Raw genomic sequence first — 17508 nt, 5'->3', positions numbered from 1 at the left:
AAAAACTAAAACTGAAAACTCATCTCTAATTATTTTTATGTGAAGTTAATATTTAAAAATAGTTAGATAATTTAATATATTTTATTAAATTATTATTTAATAATTTGTAATTATTAATTTTATATAAAAATAAATATAAATAAATTTTTACTTTTTCTTAGATTAAGCTTAATTAAATTTTTTGGATGTAATTTTTTTTAAATCCTGTGTTATATTTATGCACCGAATCGTTTTCTTAAAAATAAAACATATCATAAATATTAGTTGCTCTCCTTTTAAAGGACAAGCAAACATACAAATACTTAAGTTGATATATATCTCATTGACTTATACTTAATTTATTCCCTAATTCAGATCTATATATTAATTATCCCTTCTTGGCAGGCTTCTTTAATTTGTTTAGGTGGTCCTACTTTATCTCATATTTTAAAGTTGAAAGTGTCCGCATAGCTGAAATGGAGTTAAGATGATATATTAGCATGTTTTTTAATACACTGTATTTGAATTTAAATTTTGACAAGACTAAGTGGTAGATAAAAACACTTTAAAAATATTGGGTATGTAAGTGTATAGTATGGATAAATATGTAATATAATGTCCAGAATTAAAATTTGCCTATTAGACAATTATTATTTATTAGTATTATAATATGGTACGCAATTATCAAAACTTTCTCTAACCTTGTAGTATTTGATATTTAATCATGTCCTTAATTTTAAATGATTGTGTTGGGACCTTTTTTTTAACAACAAATCAAAAGCTCATCACAAAAGGGGAAAAAAAAGAGAGGGAATCAGGAAAAAGGACACGAGAGCCTCCATGATTATTGCAAAGCTTGAATTGCTTACAATATATTAATTAACAAGGATTGAGATGCATAAATGTCAATGATTTTATTAATTTGTTAAGCCCCGGTTTTTGAAATTTAAAGCAAATCTTTGTTATTATTATTTAATAAAGGTTATCCGTGCAAAGATGGGCCAACCGTCCATACAGGTTATAATTATGCACACATGATTTTGCTGTGTTACGTTGAATTATAGATAGAGAGATAGATGCACTCACACAAAACAATGAACCCACCACAATTATTAACGCCAAACCTTTACCAAACTAATTACAAAGATAATATATACAAAAGAGTGAACCATGAAATGTAAGCATCATCAACGAAACATGCACTCTCCGATCCTTCTTTCTTTCTTTCTTTCTTTCTTTCAAGTACATTGAGTAGGGACGTAGACGCTTCTCATCCAATTCTGGTCATAGCACTATGCCAAATCTACTCGCCATTTAGGGCAATAACCTAACAAAACAACCACAGAAATTATGAAGAAAGATTCTTGCATGTTCGTTCATGGGGAAAAAGAAAATTTAGTTTTTTTTTTTTTCTGGACAAACATATTTATTATTATAAAAATGACATCAAAATCAGTCACTAAAATTAGTCACTAATATATTGTATACAAATACATGTGAGGTTTAATTTATTTTCAATATGTATTTGTATTTCAGTATTGTTTGGTAGGTCGGGTACCGAACGGATCGGATAAGTATCCTAGTCAACGAAGGAGAAGTCGTCTGGTCGTACGTCTCCGGATTGGGAGTAGGCGAGGTCCCGAGCTCTTCAAATGTGAAAGGGGGTGTCACCTGCAAAGACACTCCGACGCTCTAGTCAGTCAAGTGTGCAAGCGAAAAAGGGGGAGATTGGCATGTGACGTACCGTGAGGGAAGGGTAGGTCCTTCCCCATATATACCGTGTCAGAGGTAGGCCCTGCAGGGACAGGCCCACCTTCTTCGAGGCTTCCCTTGCACTGTGGCGAAGCTGTCATGGATGCGTGTCCGGGTCGGAATCTGAGCGTCTCACCCCCGACCGTTCGGGTCGGGTATTGCTCCCGTAAACTGCTTGGGTCAGGCCATAACAAGTATATATTTTATACTAGTAGCTAATTTTGGTGACTGATTTTAATGTACACGTAACATAACTCTTATTATTATATTATTCGATCCTCACCCATCTATTATATGATATTAATATTTTTTGTTACCTAAAAAGACACAAATTTTAGTTTTTTAATTATACCGTATTAATAAAGAGTTATATAATAAAAAATAAAGATTTACAGTCAAATCATCTAACTATTCTCAAATAAAAATAACTATACGTAAAATTTTAGCACACTAAAAATGTGAAAAATAAAAGATATGCCCCTGTTAACTTTGGAATTTGGCTTCTCTAACCAAGCATCTAAAACTAGAGAATATTTTTTATTTGGTGAATTATATGGTAAAAATGTAAGTTTACAGATCTTTCTTTTTATAGGATGAAAGAGAGATTGAAAAAGATAGAACCCACACTTTGAATAAAAATAAAATAATAAAAAATAATTATAAAAAGAATTTATTTTCTCTCTCTATACCACTTCAATCTGTATAATAGAATACCCCTTTTCATTTTATCAACTATTTAGATTTAATAGAATTTAAAATTTTAAACACATGTACAAGCTTTTTGGGGTGTAGTTTCTTCAGCAAGAATGAGAAGAGGCTAATCCAAAATTTTGAAGTGAGGAAAGGGCCCGCAGAAAACAGCAAGGAACTTAACTATTAACCAAGCGAGGTTAGTGAGGGGTTAACACTTAACCATGGTTAGAAAGCAACCTGAATCAATTCCATTTCTAATTCTCTCTCCTCTTCTCTTCTCTCCTCTCTGACTCTGAGAGTGTCCCCATTACACTTGCATTTGGTCGTGTTGACGAGTGATGATCACTATTCACTCCTCAATTTTCTTCTCCAACTATTTCGCTTCCTTCTTCCTTTGTTTCTCTCCCAATATTTTGGTTTCCTCTTCTTCTGAGCTCTCACACACTCAAGAACTCCCACTTTGCACCTTCAATCACTCAAATTAGAACTCTTCCTTTGGACTAGAAATTTTTGTTCTTTACACCAAATTTTGTTACTTTTTTGATACCCAGTTGAGGATTTTTACTCGCAGCTTGCTGGGTGCTCTCTGCTCTGAAGCTTCACTTGTTATTGGAGTTTTCAGAACCGGACGCTGATTAGTGTTTAATATACTAGTATAATATATAATAATAATGATAATAAGATCGAATCTTTTTAAATTGGTGACATGGTCCTTACTTTATTTGACAAGTTTTGTGGATGATATAGCCATTAAAAGAATTTGTTTGACTGATCCTCTTCTCTATTATTAATTTTGTATTATATATATAGCTTTTGTTTCCTGATAAGGACTGTGCCCATTAAAAAGAAAGATTATACTTGGGGCAAAAAATTATCACTGTTGTTTCTATTTATCTTTTCATATTTTTATAGTCATAATTAGCGTAGGTTGTTTCTCACAGTGTAGTAGTGGGGCTTGCGTCAAGCTTTCATGTATTATTGTTTGGGTTGTCGAAGGTGGTTCCCAGTTATCATAGTATAGTATTATGTCGGAAGCCACAATCACAATATTATTATTAGTGCCTCAGTTCCTTGGTTCTTAAAACTTAAAAGTCCCTTTTTTTTTACATCACAATCCTTCAATTCATGATGCCTCTGCATGAGTTGTACCGCAAGGCCAAGGAGAAGCTTGATTGTTCTAAAGAGATCAATAGCACAAGTGCACCTGATCATTCAACCGCGTAAGTTCAATTAAGTTATGTTCATGTCTGAATTGCACTTGATTAGATGTTTGTTGTTCACCCTTTTGGTTTGTATTTGTGTTTTATTGAATTGAATGCAGACCAGAGAGTGATTTCTATGAACTTGTTTGGGAAAATGGTCAGATTTCAATGCAGGGTCAGTCAAGTAGTAGAGGTAGAAAGATTCCAACTTGTAAGAGTTTAACATCTCATTGTCCCAAGGGTCTTCAACATAGGGATGTAGTGGGATATGGTAATGGTACAAATAATGTTAATATGATGAGGATGGGGAAGTTTGGGGATTCAGAAAGTGGACTCAATGAGATTAGAATGCCGGCTCCATCTGCTGAAGACGAAGACGTGATACATTGGTTGAATTATGGAATGGATGAATCTTTGCCACATGACTATGGTTCTGATTTCATACATGAACTCTCTGGGGTCACCATGCATGAAATCCCTCCCTTAAATAACCTCTCTTTGTTGGACAAAAGAAGCAATTCCAATCAGGTACTTAGGGACTCTCACAAGAACTATGCGCGCCATGCTTTTGGTTCAGAACAAGGGATCCTTAACAAGGACTTTTCGGTTATGGCTAGAGGAGAGATTGAGATCCCTGGACCCAAACCTAGCACAAGTCAATTTTGCCAACCATCATCATATCAATGTCAAGGATCATTTGCATCTGTTAGGTCCAAAGCATCAGAAATAACCGAGAATAATGGTAGTAACCCTGCTCATCAAGTACCTTGTGGGGAACTGACTCAGATTTTCCCATCTGCTTCAAGTGGTTTTTCTGGGTTAAAGTTGGATAAGCAAGATCAGGTTATGTGCAGCAGTAGTTCCACTATAATGAACTTCTCCCATTTTGCTAGACCTGCTGCTATTGTGAAAGCTAATCTTCAGAACATTGGGTTGTCTTCATCAAGATCAGATGGTATTGAAAACAAAAAGAAAGATGCTTCTGCGACCGCAAGCAATCCTCCTGAATCAACAAAAGCTGGTTTTAGTGGCGAACGTCAGAAACAATCCGCTGTGCATGAGCTGAAGGTTGTAGAGCCTTCTAAGGCTGATTTGAAGCAATTGGAGCCCTCTAAGGCTGATTTGAAGCAATTGGAGCCAAAATCTCTTGAAGTGAATGCCACTGTTTTGAGGCAATCTGATCCTGCTCGAAAAGAAGACGTGTCAAAGATTTATCAAAGTTCCAATCTACTTCTTTGTGAAAGTACCAATAAAGGAGAGGAAGCTGTTGTAAAAAATATGGAGCCTGCAGTAGCCTCTTCATCCGTTTGCTCTGGCAATGGCGCAGAGAGAATTTCGGGCAACCCAAACCAAAGTTTGAAGCGAAAAAGACAAGAAACTGAGGACTCTGAGTGCCACAGTGAAGTTAATGTTCTAGAATTGCACTTCCATACATGTTTACTTATTATCTTACCTATGTTGACAGTTATTCTCTATTAACCAAAAATTAAATTTCTTTTACTTATAGGATGTTGAGGAAGAATCAGTGGATGTTAAAAAGGCAGGTCCAACACGAGGTGTTAAGAGAAGTCGTTCAGCCGAAGTACATAATCTATCTGAAAGGGTGAGTGAAGACCATATGCCAATTGTGTACTGTTGCAAATAAACAACAAATTTTCCATCTGTAGCATATGTTTTGTTGCTTGTGATCTGTGTGATTATCATTGTGATCTTCTACTTATACAGAGGCGAAGAGACAGGATCAATGAGAAGATGCGTGCATTGCAAGATCTCATACCAAACTGCAATAAGGTTTGCTCTTTCATTTTCACTTTTGTTATGCGGACCAGAGAATTTTCATAAGCATAATAGAATATTTATTATCACTAAGAATTTTAACTTGAAGCAAAAATATTATAGAATGACAGCAATAGATGTCAATATTTAAGCTTCACTTTTGTTTGGAAGGTTCAGTTCTCAAATTGAATATCGAGCATGCCCTCTTGCTAAAATTCATAAAAAAAAGAGGCTAAAGTTCAATACCTTGAACATAAACTAATTGTAGTGATCAATGGCTTTTGCTTATCACCGATGCTATCATGTGGTTACCGATATGTAAAATCTCTTCTAGTTTCCTCATAAATGGTTTAGCTGACTTTGTTTGTATCAGGTGGACAAAGCTTCAATGCTGGATGAGGCAATCGAGTATCTCAAAACACTTCAACTCCAAGTTCAAGTACTCTTTCTCAGTTCTCTCCCCTGCAACTCCAGCTTTTCAGATTATACATGATTTAGTGATAGCATAAGATTGATTCAGATATTTTTTATGCAGATTATGTCAATGGGAGCTGGTTTGTATATGCCTACAATGATGTTACCTGCAGGAATGCAGCACATGCATCCACCGATGGCTTCCTTTTCTCCGATGGGCGTTGGCATGCAGATGGGGTTGGGAATGGGTTATGGAATGGGTATGCCTGACATGAATGGTGGACCTTCTAGATTCCCAATGGTTCAGGTGCCCCAAATGCACAGAACTCATCCTCCGGCTGCACCTATGCCTGGACCCTCTGCATTACATGGGATGGGAAGATCAAATCCTCCAGTGTTTGGCCTGCCTAGCCAGGGACTTCCAATTCCAACTATGCCGCGTGCTCCAATGTTTTCTTATCAGGGAGAGCCTGTTGCAAACTCACCAGCCTTACGACCAAATGCTTGTGGAACAGCAGGACTTACGGAAACTGAGAATCCAGCTTCAGCATCTAACCAAAAGGATCCAGTGCCAATTATGCAGAACACCAATGGTTGTAACTCGACGAGTCAGACTACGAAACAGGTGTCTTTACTGAAAGATTTCTTGTGGTCTCATACACATATTTCTTGGAAAGTGATTTTCCTGAATATTGTTTGTTGTCTGTCATACAATTATTGACGTTTGTAATTGTTTTTGCTTGGTAGTGTGAAGCAGCAGCAGCCGGCAGAGCTGTGGATGCCACGAAAAAAGATAACCTTGTGACTGATAAATTCGACTAGTAAGCGTGAGTGATGACTATAAATATGTCCCTTCATGTTGAATTTTTACTTATAATTTTTACTATAAGCATCTCTGCAAGTTCTAATGCAGAGAGCACAGAACAGAGGATTGAGGTTGAGCCATCACAATAACACCTTTGGGAAGCACAGATATTTCAGTCTCTTTGAACAGACCATATTACATGTTACATGTACATCCTCTTGTGGCCTAAACATATTCAACTATCTTTCTAATGTTCCACTCAGATATCTTATTATCATTCTTTGGCTTTAATGAAATAATATCTACATGTTTTTTGGTAAGAGACCATGGCATAAATATGTTAACCCCACTTCCCAGTTCCCACTAGTTATAGAAACAGGAGAAAAGTGGCAGCATCATAATCTCTCTCTCTCTCTCTCTCATTAAGACATGGACTATGTCATGTCAAGACCCAAATAATATATGGGCTTGGAAATCCTTAATTAACAAAGCCAAGCCCATCCTTGAAATCTATTGTTGATTGGAAAATTTACCATATATTATGTCCACTTGTTTGCATCCGTATTCAAGGATCACTTTTTTTGTCCGATCTTAAGAAATTACTTGTCTCAAAAGTTTAAGTTATTTAGTAGAGGTAGAGATACGTGAATGGTGGTACTTATATATGAACTATGAAGTAAGATGGATATATGAAGAGTATGGAAACCGTAGCATAGATATTCTTGACTTGGAATCACAATGAAAACAATCAATTAGATGATGAGATTATGTGTAGAAAGGTCATTGTCATGGATGATCAAGGGACATAAAGTAGTAGCTGGCTAAAAATATGTATTGAGTTTGTATTATAAAGTAACTATATGAGTGGCACTACTAGTTGTTCTTTTCTTGAGTTTGATTAGACCCTTGTAATGAAATTGTGTTGTGGATTTTTGCCAAGGCTCAAATAAAAGTTTGAGATCAGATTGATTGAGAAGACATAATCACTGTAACAAAATGGCCAATTAGAATCTCAAATAGTCCATGTGGAGGCATAAGCTCTCTCCCAAAATTAAAAGTAATCATGTAATTGTAGTGATAAAGTTGACTATCATTTTCCCACTACAAAGCTAAAGGTGAAATTGTAATTATTCAAATATGGGGTACAAAGGAACATTTCAACCAGACAAACCTTTTTATAATTGATGGGATTATACGCCAAGATATTAATAAAACTATTATTTTGCCTTGTTATTCAAGCTGATTCTTCCTCTCTCAATCAACACTTTCCGGATGGATTAACTTAATTGGACTCCATAGATTAACTTAATTGAACCCTTAATCTTCCATATCAGGTAACTAAAGCAACTTCATGAAAAAGACATTCATGTTTATGTCATCATCTTTTGTTTCCTTGACAAGACAAGCGACAATTAAGTTTGTTTCAAATAAAATAAAAACATATGAAATGTGCATGTGCTTGTGTTTCCAATCAGTCTTAATGGACCAACTTAGCAAGGTCTTCATAAATTCTGTTCCATTCCCTCATGATACTAAGAATTTGTTAATAATCACTTAACTACAATCATAGGTTTCATTTATTCACAAAGTTGTGTAAGAATTTTTTGCACTGATTAATTTGTAACATGAGCTAGGGACAGTTTGGTATTTATAGGCCCTTAAGAATTCACTAGGCTATGAAAAATGGTAGTTTTTGTTTATAGATTTGACAGAGAAAAGGACCAAGATTTTCCAAATTAACTTGAAAATGGTTAGTGGTTACAACTATTTCTACAGTTCCACATGTTGTTTATTTTAATCAATATTTCCAAAGGGCTAACTATTGCATACAATGAAATAATGAATTATAACAATTTGCTTTTCATTTTCTTCTTGTCCATTAGTTGTCCCTTGCTGAATTAGATTAGGAAAAATTAAAGCTATGGTTTGGAGAGGATAATGCAGAAGGGCATCTAAATTTTTTCAAGGGCAAATGGATTATGTCTCCCTCTATTTCAAAAATGCTCATTATGATGATCATCCAAACATCACTTATCTTCATGAATTTCACTTCACATACATATTTATTTCCCATCAACATTATGCTTATAAGTCTTTAAGCTTTTCAAATCACACCTTTATTTTGCTTTACTTGGATGCCATCCTTTACAATTGTTAGAATGATGACAATTGTGTCTACTTCAATTCTTACCAATTGTTAGTTATTTATATGCATCAAGTTGGCAACCATTGCAATTTTTATATGAAGATAATTTAGTTTTACAAATGATACTTCATTATAAATACTACCAATTGAAGTGTTCTTATTTATGGTTGTTACCAATAACAAACATTGAAGTAGTCTACACTAGCTTTTGTAATAGATTTGTTTGCTGTGTCTTAATTAAAACACTAGAATAATTTTTTAAAGGTATTATTATTAGCAGGTGTTCTAATATGTCAATTCAAGGGTATCAATAATAATGAAAATAGTGATTTTCTGCTAACTAGGACCATGGACCCTGTTAGTTGATGTGAGAGAGGGGGGCTCCTTAGCAAGGACAAGATTATTGCTATTTCTATTCATTTTCAACTATAGTAATCAATGATTTCCAGAACAACTTCGAAGAAAAATCCCACCATTTTTCATTTTGCATTATGCATTGGACCTTCATAATAATAATAAGCTTAATTTTATTATGTGTGGCCTACCCAGATTAATGTCATGTATATATATATTCCAATTAGAACAATAATAATGCCACTTTTTCTTATATATATATGATATGATATGATATGATATGCATAGTCCTTCATTGCAGAATAAACTTATGGGGGACCATAAGGTTTATTATTATTTTCAATTTGCTAATATTTGCGTACAAATTCAACCTTCTTAAAAGAATAGTGCCAGCTCAGCAGCTTATTTTGAGACAAAATACACAGCAAAAATGATCAAGTGATTTTGGATTAGATTTGTCTCAACTATTGTCTGCCTCTAATTAACTTGGCATGCTTATTGGTTCCTATCTTCTGTGACTATATAAGATAACATATATATACAGAAATTAATTAGAAAGGAAAATTAAGCATGAGATACCATGAACCAATCCTTCCATACATGCGTGTTTAATAGACAAATTTATATTCTAACAAGATTTAAGGCGCCACCCTAGCTTCTCTCCTGGCACCGCATTTTTGTTTGTTATTTGCTAAACATTTTAACAAGTTTTTATGTTATTTCAAATAAAATAATTTGTTCCAATCATTTGTAGTCAGAGAATGGCTGCCACAAACAAAGACATCAATTTTCAATTTTAATTTTTCAGGATACAAAATTAAAAACGGCCATTTGATGATCATGATGAAGAAGAAAACAATGGTTCAATTATATAGCTGACCAGCTTTAATTTAATTTAATTTAATTTAATTATTTTGCTGTGAATATCCAAAGGACAACGAGGCCGACATATATTATAGACGTGTAAATGCAGCAAAAGCAATGTAGCCTAATAATAATAATAATAATAATAATTAATTTTAAGAATGCTTTGGAGTTTGACTTCTCTCTCAACAGCTCATATGGGAAAAAAAAAAGAATTAAATTAATTAATTAATTAAATATATAAGATAAACTTAGAAGCGCATTATGAGGTATGGAGATTACAGGCATCTTATATTGTTATCGTTGAGGAGTATAATTTATAATTAAATTTTGCATGATGGGTTGAATTAGAACATGGCTTAGGCCATTGGAATCACAATGTCAGAACAAAGAGACAGGCTATCACAAGAAAGACACCAATATTAATTAATATCGTTTATATTAATTAATTATATTCGGAGGTGAAGATACTTTTAATTTCTTTTTTTCTCAGTTTAGAACGTGTCCATGATAATGAAATATGCACTTGATGACAAATTACGAGTTTGGCTGCTTCTATGTCATGAATAACCTGCAGAGAATATTGTACAATTTGTGCCATCTCGGAAGGACAAACCAAATGTTTAATTTATTTTATTTTATTATATATGTTACGTTGTACAATGCACTATATATACTATTATTATTTTATTTCAGTTTCCAATTCCAAGAACCTTATAGTTATAGCTAAGATTTTTTTTTTCTATTTTGAAATGATTGAAACTTATGGTTTGGAATTGACCATTTTACTAGCGATCAATGATCATGTCCTGTTGTTAGCTAGCAATAACAAAGTAACTATTTTGTGACATAACTAACTAACTCTTTTATTTAGTGTATTTTATTATTTTATTATTTTTTTGAGTTTCTTAAGCACCTAAACTCTCAAGTCTAAAGAGTAAAAATTAATTAATTAACCCTTTATTTTTTTATTATTGTTACATTACTTACATTGATGACACGAATATATTATAGTTTAAAGGGGATTGCCGAATTAAAGTTGACTTTTTAGGATGAAAAGTCATAAAGGTCATGAAGGAATGACATACATAGAGAGGGTTAGTTGCTTTAGTGATTTGCTTGTTGTCCCTAGAGAAAGTTAAAGGAATAATAATATAGGTCCTCCTCCCTTAGCCAAAAATTCGTTAATGAAGCATGTTCTTATCTTAATTCCCATAAAATTTTTATCTTTGTCTCGTAATCATTTGCCTATGCAATGCCTAGCTACCACCTATATTAATTATGTCTAATCATTTTTGGTCTCCCATCCTGTCCTAGTATTTTCAAAGTGCCAAACCCTTTTTATTTAATTTTCTCATATAGTTGGATCTTGTTCATGTTCTTTGTTATGCTTATAACTATTAATTGTGTAGCCTAAGCTAATTTAACGTATGCCTAGTTATAAGAGTAGATTTAATTTGCGGCCAATTGTATACGTAAAATAGTTTAAATATATTGTTGAACAATCATATGGCTGCAAGCTTCTGAATGATGCGAATGCATGGATCACATAGATGCTGGGTAATTTAGTAAAATATTAAAGTCGAGGGTGAGTTCACTACTCTTGTGTAATCTTTGTCACACATTTATATTACTATCTATAAAATTTATATATATTGAAAATAATAAATTTTTTTAGTAATTCTTTCTAATAATTAAAAAATAAATTTAATTTTGATGCAGTGTAAACTAATTTGATACGTGTATTTAATTATTATATTATGATACATTAGTAAAAATAATTATTTTTTATTTTGATTAGATAAATAATCATCTAAAAAAAATAGACATACCATTAAATGACTGTGTAAAATATTTTATACTGTCAGTGCATTAAAATTAAATTTCTACAAAGATATAAAAAATTGATTTTTATGTATTCACATAAAATACTAAATAGGTTTTTTTTATTTAATAGTTTCTTTGTTAAGTACTAGATGAAGTATTATTAGAAAATGTATCATTAATTACTCAATTGATCTTTTTAATTTTTGTTAACATGAGTTAAACTTTTTATGATTTAATTTTGTGAATGTAATCCTTTAAAGGTCAAGTTTGTTAATTAATCACCTCATCATCAACCACTCTTAATCCCATTATTTAGGTACATGGTTAAGCCTGAATAATATAATAATTATGTAAAAATATATTTTTGAGAGAATTTAACATTATAAAGTGATGGATTATGACATTATTAACAAGAAAACTGGAAGATGTCAAACATCTGTTTATAAAAAAAAAAATGTATTAAAAAAAAGAAAAGAATCATATTGTGATAAACATTCATAAATGTACATGACGCAATGTTTTGATCAATGATTAAGATTTCCATTGAAATAATCTACTACTTAAAGAAGCTAAATCCTTATTGAAAACTGCTTGCTTCAATATAGTTGCATTATTATGGCACTATGATATGCATATAAACATACAATACAGATGCCGTTAATTTGTATGATTAAGTTTTAAATCAAAGTTGTAGAAGTCCACATTTAATTAAAGGAAAAGGCACGTAATTTTCAGATTGCAAAAATGATGAATCATTTGGATAGTTGGTTGAAATGAGCTTAATAATTAATTAACTTCCTGGATGGCTCGGATGAGATGTGAAGATTAATTTTGTATGTTTATCCAAAGAATGAAACCTTTTCCAAATCATAACGGTTTTGAAAGAAATGATCCCTAGAAGCCAAAAAGAAGAGGAGGTGAATTTTGTAGCAAAAGTTAATCTTTGTCAAGAATAGGAAAAATGGTGTAGAGTTTTGGAAATATAAAGTATTATCATGAAAGGAAACTCAAAAGAAAGAACCTAGAGGAACCTTCTGTTATTATCTTGAATTTATTGCATCATACTTTCTTTGAAACACATTGCCACTCTCAGCCCTTTACTTATCTCCTCCGCAAGAAATTCATTTGTCCCCTCTCTCAAACCTTAATTATTTGATTTCTCTACTTGATAATAATACTAATCATCATCAGCATCATCTTCAAGGCGAACATTGAGACAAGAAGTGTTTGACAGATGAAACATGAACAGAATTAATATATTTTATATCTATTCTAACAGGAAAGACACAAAAATACTAATAAGAAATATAATTTATTTTTTATTATTTTTATTAATTTTTATAATTATATATATTTTTAAATTTTTTTAAAAAAATAAAATAAATTAGATTTATATAATTTATTTTATTTTATTATCAAACAAAATATAAAAATATTAAATTCTGTATCTCTATCTTTTATCTTATTTTCAATATCTTATCTAATTCTTTGAGAAACAAACACAGCCCAAATTCCAATAATCCAAGTTCAATTCGTTCGTTCTTGACCCTCTCTCTTAGTCATCATATAGGAATGGAGCCATATTATGTTACTTCAACATTCATTTTGTCAATTATATTATTCAGTGAAACAACCAACATGTATAATCCGTTAACAAATCACTTCTCTAAAATAGAAAGAAGTATATATATATGATTATATTATATTTCAAAGGATTTGGAACCTTTCAATTTTGAATTTTATTTTAAAGGATAAAGTGTCATCTTTTACTATTTATTTCATAAATAGAATTTGAGAAAATATGAGAAAAAAATTATTTAAGGATGAGAAATCACACTTTACCCTCTAAAATGAAAATTCAAAATTTAGAGAATTAAAATTGATAGTTATATGATCTTACTTTTATACTAGTTTGCAAACAAGTAAGTAAATAATTTCTTTGAAATCAAAGCTTAATAACGATGGATGTAGATAGAGCAGTGTAATTGATTAAAAGGAAGAAGGTAAGGTGGGTGAAAAGTGAAAAGGTTATTTGTAGTAGGGAGGGATGAAAATAAGTAGCAGATATAAATATATTTATAAAGATATAGCTATCAACAAGATTCGATTCACTGTATTGTATGAAGAGGAGGGCATGGAGGGTTTCTTGTGGGACATTCCATGCATATACAAGTCAAAGTATATATGTGTATATATATATCCATTGCATTGAATCAGGGCCGTTGAAATTGTGGAATGTCCCGTGAGTGAGAAAGTGAGATATATAAATTGCATAATAGCAGTGTCCATTCACCCCCCTTCATTCTCTCTCTCCAAATGGGAAGGCACTCTTGCTGCTACAAGCAGAAGCTTCGCAAGGGCCTTTGGTCTCCCGAGGAAGACGAGAAGCTCTTGAATTACATCACTAAGCATGGCCATGGATGTTGGAGCTCCGTTCCCAAACTAGCCGGTATATATCTAATTAATTCATCACATACATACATACATATCATATCATATATGACATTGACATACATACATACATACATACATACAGGTCTGCAAAGGTGCGGGAAGAGCTGCAGATTGAGGTGGATAAATTACCTGCGGCCAGATTTAAAGAGAGGAGCATTCTCTGAGCAGGAAGAGAAGTTGATAATTGAGCTGCATGCGCTTCTTGGTAACAGGTGGTCACAGATTGCTGCACAGTTACCTGGCAGAACTGACAATGAGATCAAGAATCTTTGGAATTCCTGCCTCAAGAAGAAGCTCAGGCTAAGAGGGATTGACCCTAACACTCACCAACCTCTCTCTTCATCCCACAACAACGACAACAAGCAGCACCATCATCAACCATCAACCACCACTGACCACCCAAATTCATCATCCATCGACAACAATCATCCTCAACAGGAATCATCATCACTCTTCCTAGATACACCTACTACTACTACTACTACTACTACTACTTCTTCTTCTCATGATATCGTGGGCTACCTCTCCTTCACCAACAACAACAACAACAACATCTATGGAACAACACCAACCTCTCTTTGCTTCACACCAACCTCCGCCACTACTTCTTCATCTTCAGACCTCAATTCCGCTATGTTCACTTCACTTTTCCCACCACAGATCATGAAGCCTGCCGCTACAACCACTGAACCCCTCAATTGGGAAAGCAGCAGCTTCATTGATAGCACCAGCACCATAGCTTGGGGACAAGAATCCACTGCTCTAGAGGCGGCACAAAAAGTAGATGACATTAATAAGTGGTCTGAATATCTTAACAGCAACATCAACCCCTTCTTCCTCGCCAACAACAACACAATCACACTGCCTTCTCCTTCTATCTACACCACCAACGACGAGATCAAACCAGAAGCTTTCATAAATGTAGATGAATCCAATACCATCGCCTCCTGGCACCAAACCACCACCGGTAGCGCCTCAACCCACCACCAACCACCTTTTCAGCAGCCCTCAGATTTATACACCAAAGATCTCCACACTAGATTTTCACTGGCTTTTGGACAAACCATGTAAAAACTAATGCTATTAAGGCAAGGCGGTGCCCACATTTTCCAATCTCAACAAACCTAGGGTCAGAAAATTTGTCGCCACCTCCATCTGACCCGCAATCTCTGTGTGCTGTAAATCCTTTTCTTTTTTTTTCTTTTTTTTTTTTTAATTTTGTTTCTGATATTGTAAATGTGTCTGATACAAAAGAGGAGAAGAGAGAGAGAGTTATTATTATTATTATTATTATTATGTTACAGCAGTATAATATTATTTGTGATTGATTCAATTATGAAATTAAGGTTATTGTGCAGTCACAGATATTGAAAGCGTTATGTACCTTCAAGTTTCAGTACTACTTAGACTACTACAACTGTTGCTATCAAAGTCACGATGCGTGCGTTTATGTGCAACGAACTCAATACCCCAAAATCCTACCTGTTACTATTATTCTTACTTATTACTTCCATATATATAGTATATACTATGCTGAATTTTCACCCAGAATATAGAATAATACAAAAGAAAAAATCTATAGGATCGACTATAACATAAATCAAGTCAAATTTTTGTATATTTAGTTTTCAAATTCGAAAAATTAGGATAGTAAAATTATTTTTTTTATATAATAAAATTTTTATTTTTTAATTAGTTGAGTACACTCTTAATTAATTTTCTAGTAAAATCAATAAAAAATACAAAGAAGATTATAATGGAGTGAATTTTGTGGGTGGTGATGTAGGTAGTGTTTGTTTTCCAAAATGAGTGGCTATCGGTGTATTCTACGAAGAAAGGTTGTCTTAACTTTTTAGAGAATGGAAGGAGACGAGAGCTGAGATCGCATCCATCAAAAACCACAAAAAGAATATCAAAATTCAAATGGAAGAACATGGCCGGCTATCGTGTCTTTCTCTCCCTTCTTATTTTTATCTTTCAAAACACTTTTAATTTTGTTCTTTTATATGCCACTTCACCTATGTCAAATCAAAATACTTACTTCTAATCAAGGTTCTGAAAATCAGTTGTAACCGGCCGATCAAACCACAAACCAATGACAAATATGATTTGAATAGAAAATAAAATAAAAAAATTAAAAAAAATCAAAATTAGACTTTTAAAAATCGATCAACCAAATCGAATTGGAATTTGGCCAATTTTTTTATTGTCAAAAACGGCACTGTATGGAACTAAGGAATCCTAACCTAACCATTAGTCCATTACTCATCCACAACGCCAAAGCCAAAACGCGCAGCTCCATCCTAGCGCTCTCTTTCACTTCGAGCTTTTCCTTCTTCTTACCGTCATCGAGCTGCTCCTTTGCCGCCGTCGCAACTTCCTTTCTTCTCCATCGTGCAGCTACCGTTTGAGCTTCGAAAGTCGAAATCATCGTCGCCGGTCTCGCCTCCAACCACCGTCACGCAGCCACTGTCCTATCGGTGTCAGCTCTGTTCCACGGCGTCAACCATTATCTTGTCAATTGTCCCCGCCAGCTCTGTTCTGTTCTAGCTTCTAGTCCTAGGAATTTTTTTTAAACAATAATTGTTGAATAATTGTTGTTAGTTAATCTATGAATGTTGCTGTTGTTACTGGTTTGAATCATTATTGAATAGTTTTGAATAATTTTAACTGTTGAGATTATTATTGTTATTACTGTGGTTTATGATTGTTGATGATATTCTTGATTCTATTATGCTTACTCTTATTTTGATGTAGTTTCTATCTTTTTGAACAATATAATCATGTCAGTTTGGCATGTTATTTTTTGTTTTAAATCACTGCTGTTTATTTTAAGTTCAAATGAATAGTGCTCAATTGTAAGTTATGACATTTTTTAATCAATACTAAGTTGAGATTTTGTGCATCTTTCTTGAATTAAAATGGTTGCAGACTTTTATACATATTTTTGTTATATTTTACTTTGTTGAATTACAGTGATAAAAACTCTAAAAGGTTATGATCAGTTGCCTAATCTTATCCTAGATGAAGCTGTAGAGTTTCTAAGAGGTAACTAATAGGTGGATCCAGTTTCTTTATTTATGAATTTAATGATTTATCGTGTATGTACTTATGAAACTTTGACTTTGTTATCATGCTAATGACTTCACTTGTAATGTAACTTTCGCATTATTGCATCTTATAATGAAGTTTGATAAGGGCAAAGAATATGTGCATTTAGTGAAAATTTTTTCATTTATTTT

General features: G+C 33.1%; 2 protein-coding genes across 3 annotated transcripts; both read left to right on the top strand.

Moving 5' to 3' along the window:
* The first annotated feature begins 2634 nt into the window (after nucleotides 1-2634).
* On the top strand, nucleotides 2635-6941 carry LOC112757971 (transcription factor PIF3). Of its 2 annotated transcripts, XM_025806516.3 has the most exons (8): nucleotides 2635-3644; nucleotides 3746-5030; nucleotides 5134-5229; nucleotides 5352-5417; nucleotides 5776-5841; nucleotides 5938-6441; nucleotides 6564-6643; nucleotides 6730-6941. In XM_025806516.3, the coding sequence occupies exons 1-7, from the start codon at nucleotides 3550-3552 to the stop codon at nucleotides 6636-6638; spliced, it is 2187 nt and encodes a 728-aa protein (XP_025662301.1). In that variant the 5' UTR covers nucleotides 2635-3549; the 3' UTR covers nucleotides 6639-6643; nucleotides 6730-6941. The 2 variants fall into 2 exon arrangements, with proteins under 2 accessions (XP_025662301.1, XP_025662300.1); XM_025806515.3 differs by having other exon boundaries at nucleotides 2642-3644; nucleotides 6564-6941.
* Nucleotides 6942-14027: 7086 nt separating this feature from the next.
* On the top strand, nucleotides 14028-15631 carry LOC112758110 (uncharacterized). The gene is made up of 2 exons (XM_025806691.3): nucleotides 14028-14261; nucleotides 14349-15631. The coding sequence occupies exons 1-2, from the start codon at nucleotides 14129-14131 to the stop codon at nucleotides 15335-15337; spliced, it is 1122 nt and encodes a 373-aa protein (XP_025662476.1). The 5' UTR covers nucleotides 14028-14128; the 3' UTR covers nucleotides 15338-15631.
* Nucleotides 15632-17508: the final 1877 nt, after the last annotated feature.

The sequence above is a fragment of the Arachis hypogaea genome, chromosome 16, assembly GCF_003086295.3.
Source record: "Arachis hypogaea cultivar Tifrunner chromosome 16, arahy.Tifrunner.gnm2.J5K5, whole genome shotgun sequence".
NCBI lineage: Eukaryota > Viridiplantae > Streptophyta > Magnoliopsida > Fabales > Fabaceae > Arachis > Arachis hypogaea.
Note: the sequence above shows the minus strand (reverse complement) of the source record. Positions and strands in the feature narration are given on the sequence as shown.

Coding starts and splice junctions, on each gene's coding strand:
- LOC112758110 (XM_025806691.3), top strand. CDS start 14,129: ATGGGAAGGCACTCTTGCTGCTACAAGCAGAAGCTTCGCAAGGGCCTT. Junction 14,262..14,348: donor CTCCGTTCCCAAACTAGCCG/GTATATATCTAA, acceptor ACATACATACAG/GTCTGCAAAGGTGCGGGAAG.
- LOC112757971 (XM_025806516.3), top strand. CDS start 3,550: ATGATGCCTCTGCATGAGTTGTACCGCAAGGCCAAGGAGAAGCTTGAT. Junction 5,031..5,133: donor ACTCTGAGTGCCACAGTGAA/GTTAATGTTCTA, acceptor TTTTACTTATAG/GATGTTGAGGAAGAATCAGT. Junction 5,230..5,351: donor TACATAATCTATCTGAAAGG/GTGAGTGAAGAC, acceptor CTACTTATACAG/AGGCGAAGAGACAGGATCAA.